Source organism: Lissotriton helveticus, chromosome 2_1 (assembly GCF_964261635.1).
Source record: "Lissotriton helveticus chromosome 2_1, aLisHel1.1, whole genome shotgun sequence".
NCBI lineage: Eukaryota > Metazoa > Chordata > Amphibia > Caudata > Salamandridae > Lissotriton > Lissotriton helveticus.
Genome location: NC_136059.1, coordinates 518,083,001 through 518,101,814, shown reverse-complemented (window position 1 = coordinate 518,101,814; position 18,814 = coordinate 518,083,001). Strand labels below are relative to the sequence as shown.

Sequence of the window (18,814 nt, the reverse complement as noted above, 5' to 3'; positions counted from 1 at the left end):
CGCATTAAAAAACTTCGACTTTGAGAGGCTGATTTTGAGCTTTAAAAAGTCATAAAAGTCGATATCTACCAGGGCGTTTTGCTGAAGGAGATGGGGGAGTTATATGAACCTAGTTGTTTCAGGATATGTGTGGCCCTAGATGTCCATGACCGCCAATATATAGGGGAGCCATGAACCTTGATTTTTGGATTGTTCCAGAGTGAGGCCATATTAGAGTGAGCAATTGAGGTCTCTCAAAGGCTGTCTATTTTCAGGAGGGCCCTTTTCATGTCATTAAAGATGTACTGAGCTGGAAAAGAAGAGTTAGGTTTAGTAGATAGTACCGTTATGGGGTGCAAGTCTCCAAGGAGTTCTCTTTCAACAGAAAGCCACGTAGGAGTGTAATTCATGTCTTGGAATAACCAGGTGGAGCCTTGCTTGGTCAGAAATATGGTTTTGTAGTTCCTGAAATTAGCTAGATTGACCCCGCCTAGATTTGAAGGGAGGCCTGGTGTTTGATTGAAATTCTGTCTCTTTTGTCTTGCCATAAAAATGTTGTTCTTAATTTGTCAAGTATTTGATGGAATTCTTTCGGAAAGAACTAAGGGCAGCATATGTATGGGGTCATTAACTATTGGAGTCACCATCATTTTAATAGTTTTTTGCGACCCCACCATGATAGGAATTTGGGATGCCAGGTATCAAGCAAGTTTTCGATTTTCTTTAAGGTCACATTTTCATTTTGATGGAGGGTGTCTAGCAGGTTCGATCCAAAATCTAGGCCCAAATATTTTTTAAATTGGGGTTGCCATGTAAGGCCAGTATCTGATACGATATTGTTAGTACATAGGTTATTTAGGCCTTTGACTTCTGACTTATCTTTATTAAATTTGTACCCTGCAACCTGGGCAGAAGTACCAATCATTTCAAATAATGCCAGAATTGATTCTTTGACATTCTCTGTGGTGATTAACATGTCGTCAGTGTAGGCCGCCAGTTTAACCGAGGTGCTGCCAAAGCTGACCCCAGACATCGGAATATTATTCTGAATATTATGAATTAAGGGTTTCAGCGATAAGATGAAAAGAGAGGGGGAAAGAGGACAGCCTTGTCTGGTCCCCCTTTCTAAACTTAGTGAGGAGGATAATAATCCACTGGCATACCCTGGCAGATGGGCCACTTAGAGCACCATGACCATTCTCTTGAATGTTTCCCCCAGGTTAAATTTGAGGAGAACTTTGCATAAGAACATCCATGAGACCCTATTGAACACCTCAAACGTTTTTTTCTTTCTGCCTCCAAAGTTATCGCTACAGTAGCTGACTCTGAGGATTTTGCTCTCTCTCTCTCTCTCTCTCTTTCTCTTTCTCTCTCTCTCTCTCTCTCGGATGTGGCATAAAAGATGTGTGTTGTAGTTAGATAATCTGTTCTTTATGAAGCCCACCTGCGAGTGGCTAATCAGGTGTGATAGGATGGGTTCTATTGCATAGGATTTTAACATAAGTGTTGGCGTCTTGATTAATTAAAAATATGGGTCTATCATTTTTGCCAAGCATTGAATCCTTACTGTTGGAAATGGGATCCCCGGCTGGCCAGGGCTTTCGCCAAAGTCAGTCAGAGACCACCACACCCAAGTCAGGGCAAGGGAGTTACACGCCAAGATAACCCCTACTCACCCTCTAGGTAACGTGGCGCGAGCAGCAAGGCTAAACTTGGAGGCGATGTAGGTTAAGTATTTGCGCACGCACCCCAGCAACAACAACCAAAGGCCCACCACAAAGGAAACTCCACACAAGGTTATATAAAAATAGCCTTTGTATTACACCAAAACACATTAGATAAAACACACACTTTACAATGTGCCAGAGGCACGGGCAGAATTTACAAGGGGATATTTACAAGACAGGGCCACCTGGACCACTGTCAGGAATCAGAAGTAGCACTTTCAGAAATAGCACTTAGTACATAGAATATAGCACAAAATAGCACACAACCAGTAATCACTGGTAACCAGGACCTCACTAGCACCACCTGTACTAGGGAGAAAACAACCACCTATGTATTACAATACCTGTAGGGGTGTAAGAGGAAAACACATGATGCAATGCATAACATTCATTCAGAGGTGTAAGGGGGAAAACACATGATGCATCACAATACATTCAGAGGTGTAAGGCACATGACGCATAATCAATACATTCAGAGGTGCAGAACAAATACCAACTGCGCCAAACTCACGTAAGTCACCACCTGTGACTGTCCCTAGGCCAACTGGCCTCTCTGGGGCTAGGACGCCCTGTGTCCAAAGTCAGGGTCCTAAACGTAGCAGTTGCCCACAAAGTGCTGGGCAACTGGTGCAATTGAGGAGGATGTGGCCACCCACTTGAGCCTCGTAGGCTCTGGCAAATAGAATTTCCCCTAGAACCTCTCTGGGCTCAAAAGGAATCACAGATGCAGCCTCACTGGGCTGTGGGGGTCCCTCACGGGGGACCCGGAACACTGGTAGTGCCTCAAGCCTCTCTTAGGCTCATCGAACACTAAATGCCCTTCTTGAGCCTCTCTGGGCTCAAAACACAAAGGGGGGGGGGGGGGCTCACGAGCCTCTCTGGGCTCTGCAAAACAACTGGTGCCCCCGGGGCACCTCGTGGCTCCAAGAAAAATGCCCCTGAGCCTCGCAGGCTCCAACAAACAAATGCCGCCGTTATGAGCCTTTCTGGGCTCTTGAAGCAAGACAGAGGCCCCCGTGAGCCTCCTCTGGGCTCAGAGAACAAAGAGCGAGGTCGCGCTAATGAGAGGGGGCGGGGCGGACACCGGCAATGTGTCCCGACGCCCCCCTCTCCTTTCCCAAGCACCAGCACTCACCGGCTGCTTCTTAGACGCTCTCTCCGCTCCCCGGTCAGCTTCTGGGGCGGCGGTTCCTCTCACCGGCTCCTCTCTCCACCGGCGGGACTCGTCTTGAGTCGTGGTGCTCTCCTCTTGTCCCGGGGCTCTCCTCTCCACTCGGGGAGCCTCGGGAACCCGGCCGGCAGCTTCTCTGCTGCGGGGGGTGGGACTTCCGGGTTGCCTGTCTCGGGCCGCGCTGCGATTGGTCAGCCGGCCCAGTGCTTCCGGGTCGCCGCGGGCAGCGCGGCGGCTCGCTTTTTAGGCAGGCAGGCGGCTTCCCAGGATCCGAGGAGTGGGCTCCCTCGTGAATCCAATAAATCAAACAAATATGCGGCGTGGGCAGCCGCTCGAGCCGCGAAGTGCAGGGTGGGCACCTGCCTTACAGAAGCGCTCCCAGGCGCTGCTGGACAAAATCAAGCGCTCTCAAGCGCTAGGGGGGCACAAACTACAGCGCTCCCAGCGCTAGGACGAAATAAAGCGCTCCCAGGCGCTAGGAGGGATCTGCAAGCGCTTCCAAGCGCTAAGAGGCAATTCCAGCGCTCCCAGCGCTAGAGGACAGCCCAAAGTCCAGCAAAAGTCCTTTCAAGGGGCAGGGGGCAAGGCTGGGCCCAGAGCCAGCACACTGGGTCTCCAGGCAGGGAGACACCCCAAGTGGCGGTCCTCTGGCCCAGCAGCAGCAGCAACAGCCCCCTCAGGATCCTGGAAGAGAACAACTTCAGTGGGGACACAGCCCCATTTTTATACAGTGCATTCCTTTGTTCAAGGGTGCAGAGTGGGGGCGGAACCAGTCGCAGCTGGTTCTTGAGTACTCTGTTTACCTCAACCACCCTCTCTATTCACTGGCAGGGCTTGGGTCATTAGACACACCACAGGGGGGCGGAGCCAGCATTGTGTGGGGAAAACCCAGCCCATCCAGGACACAGGTACACTCCTCCCACACATCACTCATGCTGATCTCCCACTCACCACCGGGCAGACCCATCCAGACTTCCTGGAGCCTGGCATGCCAGCCAGCTCCAGCCAATCACACGCCAGCACCCTCACAGCACACGTACAGCCATGTCTAGAAATGGCGCTTCGCTACTAGACACATACATGCTGCATACACCATCTCGCAGCATTCACTCTCACGAGTTCACACATACCCGACTCAAGCCTGTACACCCCACGCATCAGGAACTACCAGGGACACATACATTCCCCATGCATTCCTATGGGCGGGCAGGCCTAGCTCAGCACATGCACTCAGAGTGCGCACGCACTTTCCACTGGGACACAGTGAAAGTGCGCAGAATCCCAAAATCACCATCTCCAGGTCACCATTTCAAGCAAAAAGTCTAGGGGTGAACCTGCCCTAAGGGCCAAAGTCCAACATAACCCCCTTCCAGCCAAAACGCAGGGGAGACCAATCACCACCGTGATGGACTTCCCTGCTTGGGGCGATAGAACACGGACGCGGGCCCACAACTGCAGGGACACCCTCCTGTTCTACGCCACGGTGAACCCATGGGATTCCTTCTAAACACACTGTCTGGACCAACTGGGCTACCCCACTGGTACTCCCAAGTTGTCCGCGGCCAGGACCAGGCCCTGGGCCACCCAGGTGCCACTGGTCCATGCCAATTCGCAGAGCGGGGGGTAGTAACCCCTGGCACATAGGAGCCATTTTCCACTCTTCCTGTCTGCAAGACAGGACTAGACTGCCACTGGTACTCCAGCCCAGGGCCTACAACCTTAGGCGGACCAGGAGTCTCAGGGAAGGCTCTCCTCCCCCTACCTCTTCTCCTAGGGTTCCTCCTCCCTCTGCGAGGGGTACCCCTAGAACGCCATTCCAACCCAGGACTTATCCACTCAGGTTGCACCGGGGTCAGAGGTGGGCTCTCCCACCCTCTGCACCCCCTTCCAGAGGTCTGCCCTCTCCCACCTGGAGAAGTTCCTCTGGACGAAGAACCGGTCAGGACACTGGTTACAGTCGTCCTACCCTTCAGGTCAGGCTGATCCTGAACCTGGCCTCCCAACCTCTGGTCTAGAACCTTCGGTGGAACAATTGCCTGGCACTCCAGGACTTCTGGGGATTCACACACAATCCCCTTGAGGCCAACAAATGACACATCTGTTGTGTGACTGTCTGTCTGGCGCAGATCTCCCGCCCTCTGTCCACCTGACAGTGCGTGACGATCCCCCAGACCAGAAGTGGTGTTACCATGGTCACTACACGGGAACCTAGCCCAACTGGGTAGTCCCTGACCCACTGGTCCTTCCACTGGGGAACTCCCCCAATCACTCCTCACTCTGGACTCCTGTACCCTCCCTACCGGAGCGGTACTGCCAGCATCTAGAACCATAGGAGCTCTGGTTACAGAAGCTCCAGGTCCTCTACTCACTAGGAGATCTTCCTCAAGTGGACTAACAGGACAGCCTAGGTCCCCAACCTGGTGTTCCCTCAAGAAACCATCCAAGTCCTGAGGCAGGGCTTTGGGCGTCTGGGGAACCTCGGTCTCCCCCTCACTCCTGCTCCACTGAGCCAGGCAGTGAGCCCCTACACCCTCCTCGCTATCCTGGGACCTAGCTGGGCTACACTGAGCCTCTTCCACCACGCTGGGCTGGAAGATCCCTGAACCACTACTTTTGGAGTCACTCACCAATGACCCTAGAGAACCTCTGGCCCTTTCCCAGCGGTCGGCTTCCTCTGCCAGCTCACATGGTTCAGAAACACACCATTCATCCACACACACCCTCCCCTCGGATCGGTAAGGCAGTTTCTACCACCCCTGACTTCTCAACCTGACCAAAAGCGACACAGGTACCAAACTCTGGAAGCAGGGTGGGGGACAAATGTACTGAACACAATCAAATGACACTCTTCAGGAGAAGAAACAATGGAATTTCAAAACAATACAATCCCCTAAAAATGTGGTCATCTAAAATGCAGAGTTTTGTGGTGCAGCCAGCTGCTACTAAGGTACAAGGCAAACACAAATCCTTATCCCACCGCTGCCACCAATGTTGGAAATGGGATCCCCGGCTGGCCAGGGCTTTCGCCAAAGTCAGTCAGAGACCACCACACCCAAGTCAGGGCAAGGGAGTTACACGCCAAGATAACCCCTACTCACCCTCTAGGTAACGTGGCGCGAGCAGCAAGGCTAAACTTGGAGGCGATGTAGGTTAAGTATTTGCGCACGCACCCCAGCAACAACAACCAAAGGCCCACCACAAAGGAAACTCCACACAAGGTTATATAAAAATAGCCTTTGTATTACACCAAAACACATTAGATAAAACACACACTTTACAATGTGCCAGAGGCACGGGCAGAATTTACAAGGGGATATTTACAAGACAGGGCCACCTGGACCACTGTCAGGAATCAGAAGTAGCACTTTCAGAAATAGCACTTAGTACATAGAATATAGCACAAAATAGCACACAACCAGTAATCACTGGTAACCAGGACCTCACTAGCACCACCTGTACTAGGGAGAAAACAACCACCTATGTATTACAATACCTGTAGGGGTGTAAGAGGAAAACACATGATGCAATGCATAACATTCATTCAGAGGTGTAAGGGGGAAAACACATGATGCATCACAATACATTCAGAGGTGTAAGGCACATGACGCATAATCAATACATTCAGAGGTGCAGAACAAATACCAACTGCGCCAAACTCACGTAAGTCACCACCTGTGACTGTCCCTAGGCCAACTGGCCTCTCTGGGGCTAGGACGCCCTGTGTCCAAAGTCAGGGTCCTAAACGTAGCAGTTGCCCACAAAGTGCTGGGCAACTGGTGCAATTGAGGAGGATGTGGCCACCCACTTGAGCCTCGTAGGCTCTGGCAAATAGAATTTCCCCTAGAACCTCTCTGGGCTCAAAAGGAATCACAGATGCAGCCTCACTGGGCTGTGGGGGTCCCTCACGGGGGACCCGGAACACTGGTAGTGCCTCAAGCCTCTCTTAGGCTCATCGAACACTAAATGCCCTTCTTGAGCCTCTCTGGGCTCAAAACACAAAGGGGGGGGGGGGGCTCACGAGCCTCTCTGGGCTCTGCAAAACAACTGGTGCCCCCGGGGCACCTCGTGGCTCCAAGAAAAATGCCCCTGAGCCTCGCAGGCTCCAACAAACAAATGCCGCCGTTATGAGCCTTTCTGGGCTCTTGAAGCAAGACAGAGGCCCCCGTGAGCCTCCTCTGGGCTCAGAGAACAAAGAGCGAGGTCGCGCTAATGAGAGGGGGCGGGGCGGACACCGGCAATGTGTCCCGACGCCCCCCTCTCCTTTCCCAAGCACCAGCACTCACCGGCTGCTTCTTAGACGCTCTCTCCGCTCCCCGGTCAGCTTCTGGGGCGGCGGTTCCTCTCACCGGCTCCTCTCTCCACCGGCGGGACTCGTCTTGAGTCGTGGTGCTCTCCTCTTGTCCCGGGGCTCTCCTCTCCACTCGGGGAGCCTCGGGAACCCGGCCGGCAGCTTCTCTGCTGCGGGGGGTGGGACTTCCGGGTTGCCTGTCTCGGGCCGCGCTGCGATTGGTCAGCCGGCCCAGTGCTTCCGGGTCGCCGCGGGCAGCGCGGCGGCTCGCTTTTTAGGCAGGCAGGCGGCTTCCCAGGATCCGAGGAGTGGGCTCCCTCGTGAATCCAATAAATCAAACAAATATGCGGCGTGGGCAGCCGCTCGAGCCGCGAAGTGCAGGGTGGGCACCTGCCTTACAGAAGCGCTCCCAGGCGCTGCTGGACAAAATCAAGCGCTCTCAAGCGCTAGGGGGGCACAAACTACAGCGCTCCCAGCGCTAGGACGAAATAAAGCGCTCCCAGGCGCTAGGAGGGATCTGCAAGCGCTTCCAAGCGCTAAGAGGCAATTCCAGCGCTCCCAGCGCTAGAGGACAGCCCAAAGTCCAGCAAAAGTCCTTTCAAGGGGCAGGGGGCAAGGCTGGGCCCAGAGCCAGCACACTGGGTCTCCAGGCAGGGAGACACCCCAAGTGGCGGTCCTCTGGCCCAGCAGCAGCAGCAACAGCCCCCTCAGGATCCTGGAAGAGAACAACTTCAGTGGGGACACAGCCCCATTTTTATACAGTGCATTCCTTTGTTCAAGGGTGCAGAGTGGGGGCGGAACCAGTCGCAGCTGGTTCTTGAGTACTCTGTTTACCTCAACCACCCTCTCTATTCACTGGCAGGGCTTGGGTCATTAGACACACCACAGGGGGGCGGAGCCAGCATTGTGTGGGGAAAACCCAGCCCATCCAGGACACAGGTACACTCCTCCCACACATCACTCATGCTGATCTCCCACTCACCACCGGGCAGACCCATCCAGACTTCCTGGAGCCTGGCATGCCAGCCAGCTCCAGCCAATCACACGCCAGCACCCTCACAGCACACGTACAGCCATGTCTAGAAATGGCGCTTCGCTACTAGACACATACATGCTGCATACACCATCTCGCAGCATTCACTCTCACGAGTTCACACATACCCGACTCAAGCCTGTACACCCCACGCATCAGGAACTACCAGGGACACATACATTCCCCATGCATTCCTATGGGCGGGCAGGCCTAGCTCAGCACATGCACTCAGAGTGCGCACGCACTTTCCACTGGGACACAGTGAAAGTGCGCAGAATCCCAAAATCACCATCTCCAGGTCACCATTTCAAGCAAAAAGTCTAGGGGTGAACCTGCCCTAAGGGCCAAAGTCCAACACTTACCATCTTTTGACTGGAAAACTATGGTTGCTTCACTTGCTGAGCCTTCAAAAGTCCTTGACTTCATGAAGTAGTGAAAAAGATTAAGAAGTGCGGGGCCTACGGAGACTTAGACTGGTGTTGCAATGCCCAAAAGGTGGTGTTGCAGGGTAGGGGTTGCCGAAAGAAATGGGACAAAATATGGGGGAGATGGACTCAATATAGAGGACTTTGAGTCATAGACTAGAAACAAGGGTAGAGGAACAAAGGGGGAAAATATATACTGTACCGAATTGCAATGTTCTCAAGGCTGGATTTAATTAAACGATCTGTACAATATACAACAAGATATATCGATGTAAAGACAATAACAATGCGAATGTGGTAAATGTTATTTGATTGCCGCACTACCAGGTCATGATAATGTATCTAATAAAAAGAGTTTAATCCATTGCGTATGCGCGTCTGCCAACGGCCATCGCGAGCACTACCTCGGTAGTGCAGCGCACGTCCGTTTCCCGACGCAGCCCCACCCACTCAATAAAACTGTGTGGGGCCTAGAGTGGAAACAAATGTTTTGTAAAAATTGGAAGTAAAGCCATCCGATCCTGGTGCCTTGTGTAGTTTAAGTGATTTGACCGCTACAATGACCTCTTCTAGTATTGTTGGAGAATTAATAATACATTTCTCTTGTTCAGAGAAGGAGGGTAACTGTAAACCATTTAGGTAAGCTTTACAATTCTCTGGGGAGGGTTTAAGGTCATCCTTATAGAGTTGAGAAAAAGTCTTTGAATATGTTCCCAATTTTCTGAGGGTTTGTGTGGGCTGTATTCTTCTTGTCCTTAAGGGCAGTGATATTTGTGCTGGTCTGCTTGTGCTTCAGGTATGAGGCTAACATTTTACCAACCTTGTTTGCTTTGCATAAATGTACGTTTTTGTATTTGTTAACCCATTGACCTGCCTTTTCATTTAAAATTCTAAAATATTCATATTTTTTGTTTGTAAGGGTGGAGAGGGTGTGAGCATCTAAGGTAGCAAAGTGTGGGGCTTCTAGTGTTTTGATTTCTCTCAACAGTCTCAGTTGATATTGTGAGTTTTTTTTAGGTTTTGATTGTATTTCTATTAATGAACCTCACTGTGGCTTTGAGCGCATCCCAGAAGGTAGTGAGGGAAACATCTGCCTTTGAATTATCTTCAATGTAGTTTGGAATAGTATTCTCTATGCTACTTTTAGACACCGCAGTGCTGATGGTTTCGTCACTGAATCACCAGGTTTTGGCAGACCGTTTCGTGTTTGTGCCTAATAGGGATAAGGTGATGGTGGAATGATCTGAAATTAGTCATGGGAAAATACTAGTTTGGTCGATGAGGTGGGTAAAAGATCTAGAGATCAAGAGGGAATCAATTCCGGAGTATGAGTTATGAGGGGAGGGTGGAAGTAAGAGATGTAATCCCTAGTGTCTGGGCATTGTAGTCTCCAGGTGTCCTGCATGTTACATCTAAAGCAGAGGTTCAGAAGGGATTTGTGAGATTTCGGTGGATGGAACACGGCTTTCGATTGTCTGTCCATCCTTGCATCATCTCAAACCTCTTTTACTATTCAGATCTCCCAAACAAGCCTTTCAAAACCCTTTCCTGACTCTTACCCCCTCCCCTCTACTAATTCCAAACCTCCTCCTTGCTGCTATGATCTTCAAATAAACATTTTCTAGACCCTTCCCTCTTCTATTCCCAGACTCACATGTCCACCGCTCACATTAATTTCATATTTCCTTATACTAATTCACCACTAATGTTGTTTGGGTTTCGGAGTAGCGTGCTACTTGCCAAAAAGCGCTTTGACACTTCATTGGGTGTACTAAGTGCTATATAAATGCCAATCCCTCACTCTTCTATCCCTCCACTATCCTTATTAACACAAATGAATGATTGAATGAAAGGATCTTATAAAGCGCACCGCTACTCAGCAAGAGTGTCCCGGTGCTAGAGGTTCATGCATGACAGGACCCAGAGGCACGTCTAGGTCTTAAAAAGTCAGGTTTTGAGGTATTTCTTAAAAGCTGTCAGATCGGTTGTTGCTCTGAGGGTGATAGGTAGTTGGTTCCATGCTTTAGTGCCCAAAAACCCAAAAGATCTCTCCCCCCCATACTGGTCAAGCGTACTTTGGGGAGGCAGGCGAGGTCAGAGGAGGAAGATCTTAAGGGTCTGGCGGGTATATGGCGGCTAGCATGCTTTTTGAGATAGATAGCCCCCTTGCAGGGAGGGCTTTGAAGAATTTCACCAGGGCCTTAAACTTGATCCATTCTTTCACTGGAAGCCAGAGTAGAGCCTTAAGGTGAGGGGTCATGTGTGTCCTGGGCTTAGGTCTAAGAATCGCCCTGGCCGCAGAATTTTGAACCACTTGTAGACACTGCAGGAGCTAACCCGGCAAACCCAGGTACAGGTTATTAGCGTAGTCCAGTCTAGAAGTCACCAGAGCCTAGACCACTGTCTTCTTGATATCTGTTGGAAGAAGCGGGAGGAACTTTATTAGCATGTGAAGCATGCCAAAGCAAATACCCACCAGTGCCTAGACATGGGATCTCATAGAGAGGACCCTATCTCTGAAGATGGCAAGGTTTTTTACAGTGGTTTGGGCTGAGAAGGGGTGGGGGCAGCTCCTCAGGGCAACATTGTCTCCGCTTGCTCACAGAAGGCAAGCCAAAAAAGACAATCTTTGATTTGTCAGGGTTGTATTTCAGCTGGTTAGCTTTAAGCCAGTTAAACACCTTTGTGAGGCAGGATCTGATTTTGTCCCCATCAAAGTCTGCACCCTTGTCACAGGTAAAGATCAGTTGCGTATTTTTTGAATACGGATCACGCGTACTCATCGTTTGGGATACACGCTTACGGCTCGATGCTGGAACTTATCATGGCTCCATAATTGCTATATAGAAGGACGACTATTCACCTTGACTACATTAAAATAAGACTTGGACATTGATTGCACAGCTTACTTGCAAAGGAACCGGGAATAGAAGGAATTTTGGGAGATAAAAAGTTCGGTAGATATTGTGTTTTCCTAGCCTTGAAAAAGCCCATATCGGGCGAAACAAGCGTCAGCTGTGAAGAACCTGGTTTTAAAAACAAATAAAGATTGATTTGTATCTACACCACGTGATTCCTTTCGGATTAAAAAACTATATTTGGGTGCATAAATTGCACATGGATGAAAGACATTATTGATGATGTGCACTGATATGATTTCCTGTTTTCATGGATGTGACATTCTATAACACCTTTGGTGGGCGGATTGTCCTTGGTTAATGCTGTAGAAGGATAAGCATTTTCATATAATAGTTGCACTTCAGAGAAATTGGAGTATTTACATAGATATTGTTTTTGAATGGGGGACCATTACTGGCATTCACGGGCATTTGCTGCAACAACTCCTACCTGCTGGACAGGCGCTCGTGACTCCTGGGCTCCTAACGCTGTGGACTCGCCGCGCCGCAAAGCTCCATCTCACGGTCTGCGGCTGGAGACCACAGCTCCCAGGGAGCCTTGCGCCCACTCCCGCACACTTCCTGCTGCCTGACGCTGCACGCCCGGAGTCGCTACAAAAACAGGACGCTCCCTCGGTGGAGCGGGGGACCATTACTGGCATTCACGGGCATTTGCTGCAACAACTCCTACCTGCTGGACAGGCGCTCGTGACTCCTGGGCTCCTAACGCTGTGGACTCGCCGCGCCGCAAAGCTCCATCTCGCGGCCTGCGCCTGGAGACCACAGCTCCCAGGGAGCCTTGCGCCCACTTCCGCACACTTCCTGCTGCCTGACCCTGCGCGCCCGGAGACGCTACAAAAACAGGACGCTCCCTCGGTGGAGCGGGGGACCATTACTGGCATTCACGGGCATTTGCTGCAACAACTCCTACCTGCTGGACAGGCGCTCGTGACTCCTGGGCTCCTAACGCTGTGGACTCGCCGCGCCGCAAAGCTCCATCTCACGGCCTGCGGCTGGAGACCACAGCTCCCAGGGAGCCTTGCGCCCACTTCCGCACAATTCCTGCTGCCTGACGCTGTGCGCCCGGAGGCGCTACAAAAACAGGACGCTCCCTCGGTGGAGCGGGGGACCATTACTGGCATTCACGGGCATTTGCTGCAACAACTCCTACCTGCTGGACAGGCGCTCATGATTCCTGGGCTCCTAACGCTGTGGACTCGCCGCGCCGCAAAGCTCCATCTCGCGGCCTGCGGCTGGAGACCACAGCTCCCAGGGAGCCTTGCGCCCACTTCCGCACACTTCCTGCTGCCTGACGCTGCGCGCCCGGAGGCGCTACAAAAACAGGACGCTCCCTCGGTGGAGCGGGGGACCATTACTGGCCTTCACGGGCATGTGCTGCAACAACTCCTACCTGCTGGACACAGTGGCGTAACGAAACTTGAGGGGGCCCCCCTGCAAAGCACAATGAGGGGGCCCCCCCGCGGCCTGGCCCACCACTTTGCGCCACCGACATAAATATGCAGTCACCTAAGCCACATTTTCAGCACTTATCTGTGCATACTTCGAAAAGCAAATATAACTAGAATGCACTTTAATTGTGTTCTAGGGCTGCCTGAATGATGGGATCCATGACTGATAAGTAAAGGGAACAAAGAAACAAAAGTCACATTACAAATAAATACATACTTTTTTTTATTTATAACCCTATTAAGTGCCAAGATGAGGTCTTTCCAGGCTCTTTAAACACATGGCTGGCATTTGTCTTTATGCAACCCTACTTTATATTCCTTTTCATGAAGTGCATTCTCACACTACAGCAGTAAATGTAAATTTCAAATTCAAGGAATAGGCAGAATGGGGGACCAGGGGATACTGGAACCAGAAAAAAAGCGAAGCCTCTGTAACCAGTTAACAAAGGTATGTTGACTGTGCACCTCAGAGCGTACAGCTGACTGTTGTGGTGCACTGCAGCATCCAACAACACTTGTTGTACATCATACGCTGACATGTAATAGCGCTCACTGGGTAGAGCGTATATAGAACATAGCTCAGAAATACCATATAGATAGATGGCACGCATCTCCCAAGAGCATTGTAAGTAGTTTAAAATACACGCAAGCATCGAACAGAACGCTCTGGACAGACCTTGCATACACCCCATATAGCGAAGATATACTATACAGCTGGCAGCAATGTGACCCCGAAGAGCACTTCTCAATAGCATGGAACACACACAAACTTCCAACACAACACATTAAATAGAACATTTTGCTTACATCTAACTAAGCACAGACATGGCATTTGGGCTGTGGGCCATATTTTCCATAGAATGCATTATATAAACATAAATAACGTACCATAACATATAATTGCTGCCCATATAGTTGTGTAGCTCTATCTATAACTTGGTCATCAGAATGTGCTACAACAAAGATGATGATGCGGGACTGGTAAACAGGAGAGAGGGACAACCCATCTTCACTATTGAGAGGCTCAGAAGCGCATTATTTAATTTATGAGGCAGGCCGCCTGGTCACAGGACTGATATGAGGCAACTGGTGTACCCATGCTGCAGCTGCATGCTACAACTAGTGCGCTGATGGCCCGAACTCTACGCCACTCTACTCTTTGCCGCTGCACTTTTGGGTAGAGGTGCATGAGTGAGTGAGGTGCCCCAGCACTGGGCTAGAAGTGCCAGCTGCAGATCAGAAATGATTGTGCATATATGCAACTCTGAGTGGATCCTTGTAGTGGAATTGCAGAAGGGGGCTGTCCTACAGGCCAGACACATGCTGGGAGAGTGGCCAACTAGACGCTGAGCACAGGGGTCATCCCCAGAGTGCAAGTGTCATGGCCCAGAACATGCACAACGTTTAGACTTTGGTCCTCACAATGATGGATTGTGTGCTTGAGTTGACAATTTAACAATGGGCTTCAAGGACAGGTCCTCATACCAGTAAAAAACTGTTGTTAGTGTTTAGAAGAGCTGTTTTTCCCATATGTTTCAGTCCACAAATATTCACTTTGGTCCTTTGTATGACATTCAAGACTTCCCCAGTGGACTGGAAGTCTGGAACAGAAAATACACAATTGATAGAAGCCATAGCATGAAACAGAGGAGTTGAAGGCAAATGAACTGAAAGTGGTGAAGGGAACCCCTGGGTGCAGAGGGAATGAAGTGTGGAATCACTTGGATGATGCAAAGCCATGGGATCCCATTGTTGTCAAAAGATAATGTGGGACCCAGATGAAAACAAAACTAGACATAGGGCCCTCTTTCCTTCATTTATGCCAGGTGGCACAGGAATCAAATTCAAAGTATTGAAAAACCTGCGCTATACAAATACAGAGTATGTTATGTTATTTTATGTTATGTTATGTGCAATTGCCACAATACCCGGGCACAATAATTAGTGCCTTGTGGGGTCACTTCTCATGGTGCACTGAGGATGAAAACGTACTCGTATCAGTGCTACGCTTGCTTTTCTCAGGAGTGTCCAGTTTGTGTCCACGAGGGCTAGACCAACGCCAGATTTTGGAGCACAACTATTTCTTTGCAATGACCATACAGCCAGTCCCCTCCGGGGGGAAGGCGGCACCGGACCCATTGAAAGAAGTTAAAGCTAACATGGGTGCCAAAAAAGGGGTAGGTGCAATTTGTACACTTCACCAAGCCTAGATAATTTGAGACTTCTTATTTCCAGGCTAATCACTTACAATTCAAACTATTCCTGTTTAAGTGGAATACTCCGAAATGTTTTTAATGTGTATATACTTTGAAAATCTGACAAAGCCCTCCCCACACCCAGCATGGATCAGTGTTTGGTATGCATGTTCTATGCTGTCTTGCATACTATGCGATGCACCATTTAATCGGAGGGATATCACACTTTCTGCCTGTGACCTTACACTCCCTGCGCCCAGGCACCCTTTGCTATCACAACTTCTCTCTGCTTCTAGAGTGTCAGCAAATAAAGAGCACATGAAAGAAGTCAAGGGTCTGTGGGGGGAGGGTGTGATATACCACTTGATGGTAGAGGAATGGCACCCAGAGAAAGTGGAAGATTTACTGACAGGCTGTGCATTTGGAAAGGCCGCACCAGAAGCTGTGTTCCACCTTGTGAATGGACATCCCAGCACTACAGCCATTTCAAACGCACCAGACTGTCAGAAAATGCCACACTTTCACATTGGACAGGCAGAGAGACTGTTGAAAAGCCTAAAAAAACAAGGTGGCCAGAAGCAATAGAAAAAGTCTGTAAAGCACACACCCTGCTAACAAGTGATTTCCTGAGCCCCTATAGCGATTTTAAAGTGAGGGATATCCTGCCAATGGCGACAGCAGTTGCCTGTGCTCCTGGGCTCAGTCACCTGGAGCGTTCGCATGGCCCACCTTTTGGAGCCTGACCCGTGCCTCCCCTGGCAGCAGGCACCTGACTCTTATCTGTTTTTATACAAATACACACACATTCCATTTAAAAAATGGAGGTTGAAAATTATACCATGTGAGACAACTTTTCAAACTTGAGAATATTTAGGTGACAGACTGACTCGCCTGAGGTCTGGCCTGCAGCTTCAGTGGCAGGTGCCAGAAGACCGGGAAAGTTTAGCATTGGCAATAATTAAATTAAGGCCGCACCAGTCCGTCCTGGGGCGTAAGCAGTTAGATCTGTATTTTAGAAAATAGAAGACACCGCAGGAAAGCAAGTCAATCCCCTAAATATATAAATTCACTGCTTTCCGAGAAGAAAGTGCTTTCTGATTTAAAGAATAAAATAAAGAAACGTTTGTGAATACTGCCGAAAGTACTGAGTTCTATCTCTGCAGCTTTATCCAACTGCGCCATTAACGAAACATCTGGTTTTAATGCGGATATAAGCCATGTGATTTTTGCTGCTCTTGCGTCTTACATTTTTCCATCCTTTTATCAGTGCCAGTGTCAACCGTTTGATGAAGTTAAATTGAATGCACTTAATGTTACTCACCCAGTAAAAATAAAGTAATTTTGGGGGACTATCTGGGTTTGCGATTCCCTTTTTGAATTTTGCTAAAATATGAAATGATTCTAAGGTGCTTAACAATCTCCTTCCACGTGTGCGGTTGTTCAAACAAGCAGCTATTGCATGATATGCATACCCAGTTGATGATATGAACCAAAATGAAGTTGACCCCTGTAATGAGTTTTGGGCCTCCAGTTTCGGCACCCGGGAGAGCATTTGGCATTGATACTGGCCCACCGGCGTTTCTGGTGTGGCATGGCACAGCTGGAAAATTTTGCTTGCGAAAATTAAAGGAAAGAGGTGAGCCTGGAGATCGTGTTCACACCTCATCATGTCCCACAAAAGTGAATTTGTCAAGGATACCATTTGGAGAAATGCTTGGGCGAGCTTTTAGCTAAAGAACTGGCACTTTCTCGTGAAGCAGCTGCAACATGCTGGCTGATTGCATATAATTAAACTGCATTTATCGGTCTTCTGCCTGCCCTCCTTGTATCTATCTATCTGTTGCTATCTATCTACCTATGTGTGTATCCGTGCCAATCTGTAGTTTGACCATCTATTTTTGTGTCCATCTGTATCTCCTCTGCCTGTATGCCTATTTGTCTATCTTTTTATGTCTTCCCATCTATCTTTCCATATGCATTTCGTTATCAACCTGTCTTTGTATATTGTTTTACTGTTATCCATCTTATGCAGTAATAGAGACCAAACCCTTCTGATCCTGAAATCGCGCCACAAAGTGGCAGCCAGCAGTGGTACTGTGAGATATTCAAATATTCACACTTCCGTTCTTTCCCGGTGCTTAATTTTGCCCCTCTTTGCCTTTCCAAAAAATTAAGGAATGTTTATGCACGTTTTAAGATGTACGTGAATATGTGTATACCAAATGCCCAACTTAAAAAAACAAACTAATTGCTGCACCCATAAATTAATTTTGGAACCAGAGCGCCAATTCATTAGTAAACCTGCAGTCTGCTGCCAGCGACCCCTGTCCCTCTGCTGTTGGTTAGCGCGGCTGGAAGCAAGGACTCTTATCACTTGCTATAAGGCAGCTTTGTGAAAAGTAGAACGGCTGGGGACCGAGGCCCCTTCCAGCGCTGCGTTTAATTGAAACCGGGCCTGGCGCGCTCAGGGGGAGACCGGGACAAGGTCTCAAAGCTCTCTTGTTAAAATAAATATCGATTCAATTCCTTTTGCTATTATTAATAGACATTTTTGCATGTCCTCGGTACTTTAAATTACTCGCCCTCTTTCGCCCTGCGCATTTTCTGCCTGCCCTGCACGGCTGTTTACTTTACCTTTCTGACTCGCCTGGCCGCACGGTCCCTCTCAGCTGCCTAGTCCCTCTCAGCCGCCGTACCGAATGCCTTTACGCGCACTTTTAAATTGCCCAAAGTGGCGCATATGCGCATGCGCATGAGAATCAATAACTAGCCCAACCATAGTGTGCTCAAAGGTAAAGACCGGGCAGATGCGGCTGCTGCGCTTGCAACTATGGCGAGCGTTAAGTAACTTAAGTTACGTAACTTCCAGCATCCGGATCATGTGTGGAGTGCTAAGTGATAGCTGAATGTGCAGCCACGTGGGGGGCCCCAGGAGGAGCGCGGGGCCCCTGGAGGAGCGCGGGCCCCCCGCACCGCAGGGGCTGCGGGGGCTTGTGTTACGCCCCTGGCTGGACAGGCGCTCGTGACTCCTGGGCTCCTAACGCTGTGGACTCGCCGCGCCGCAAAGCTCCATCTCGCGGCCTGCGGCTGGAGACCACAGCTCCCAGGGAGCCTTGCGCCCACTTCCGCACACTTCCTGCTGCCTGACGCTGCGCGCCCGGAGGCGCTACAAAAACAGGACGCTCCTTCCGCGTCGCGGGACGCGCGCGGGCGACGCCGGGCTGAGCCCGGGCAGAGGGCGGGCTGTCTGTGGCCGTCCGGGGACGACCAGGGACGGGACGGGCAGCAAATCTTGGCCGTATGATAAGGTACTATTACTCCGGCCTCTAATACATTGGGGTTATCAATTAGTTGACGATACATAAGTGTGCCTATTAAAAGCCCACAAGGGAGGTGAATAGTACTATACCGAAGTTGAGTAAGGCGCCTGGGTCCCAAGAGAAACGAATAGTATAAAGCCATACAAACATCATGGCTACAAAACCTAAAACTCGTTCTACGAAGAGTAAACCAGACACACCACAGACAGCAAAAAAGATAGGAACACTGAGTACTATCACGGCACCCCATTAAAACACTCCAACTGCTATAGATTTAATGCTGCAAAAGGTGGTGGGCGAGATAGAACGG

The 18,814-nt window shown here is 49.9% G+C and overlaps 1 protein-coding gene across 1 annotated transcript in view; it reads left to right on the top strand.

The window, feature by feature from the left end:
- The first annotated feature begins 18,433 nt into the window (after positions 1–18,433).
- SGTB (small glutamine rich tetratricopeptide repeat co-chaperone beta) overlaps positions 18,434–18,814 on the top strand; it is a 118,059-nt gene continuing 117,678 nt past the window's right edge. The window contains exon 1 of the mRNA XM_078675163.1: positions 18,434–18,492. Coding sequence (XP_078531289.1) covers positions 18,485–18,492 — 8 coding nt within the window. The 5' untranslated portion in view covers positions 18,434–18,484. The remainder of the gene's footprint in view (positions 18,493–18,814) is intronic.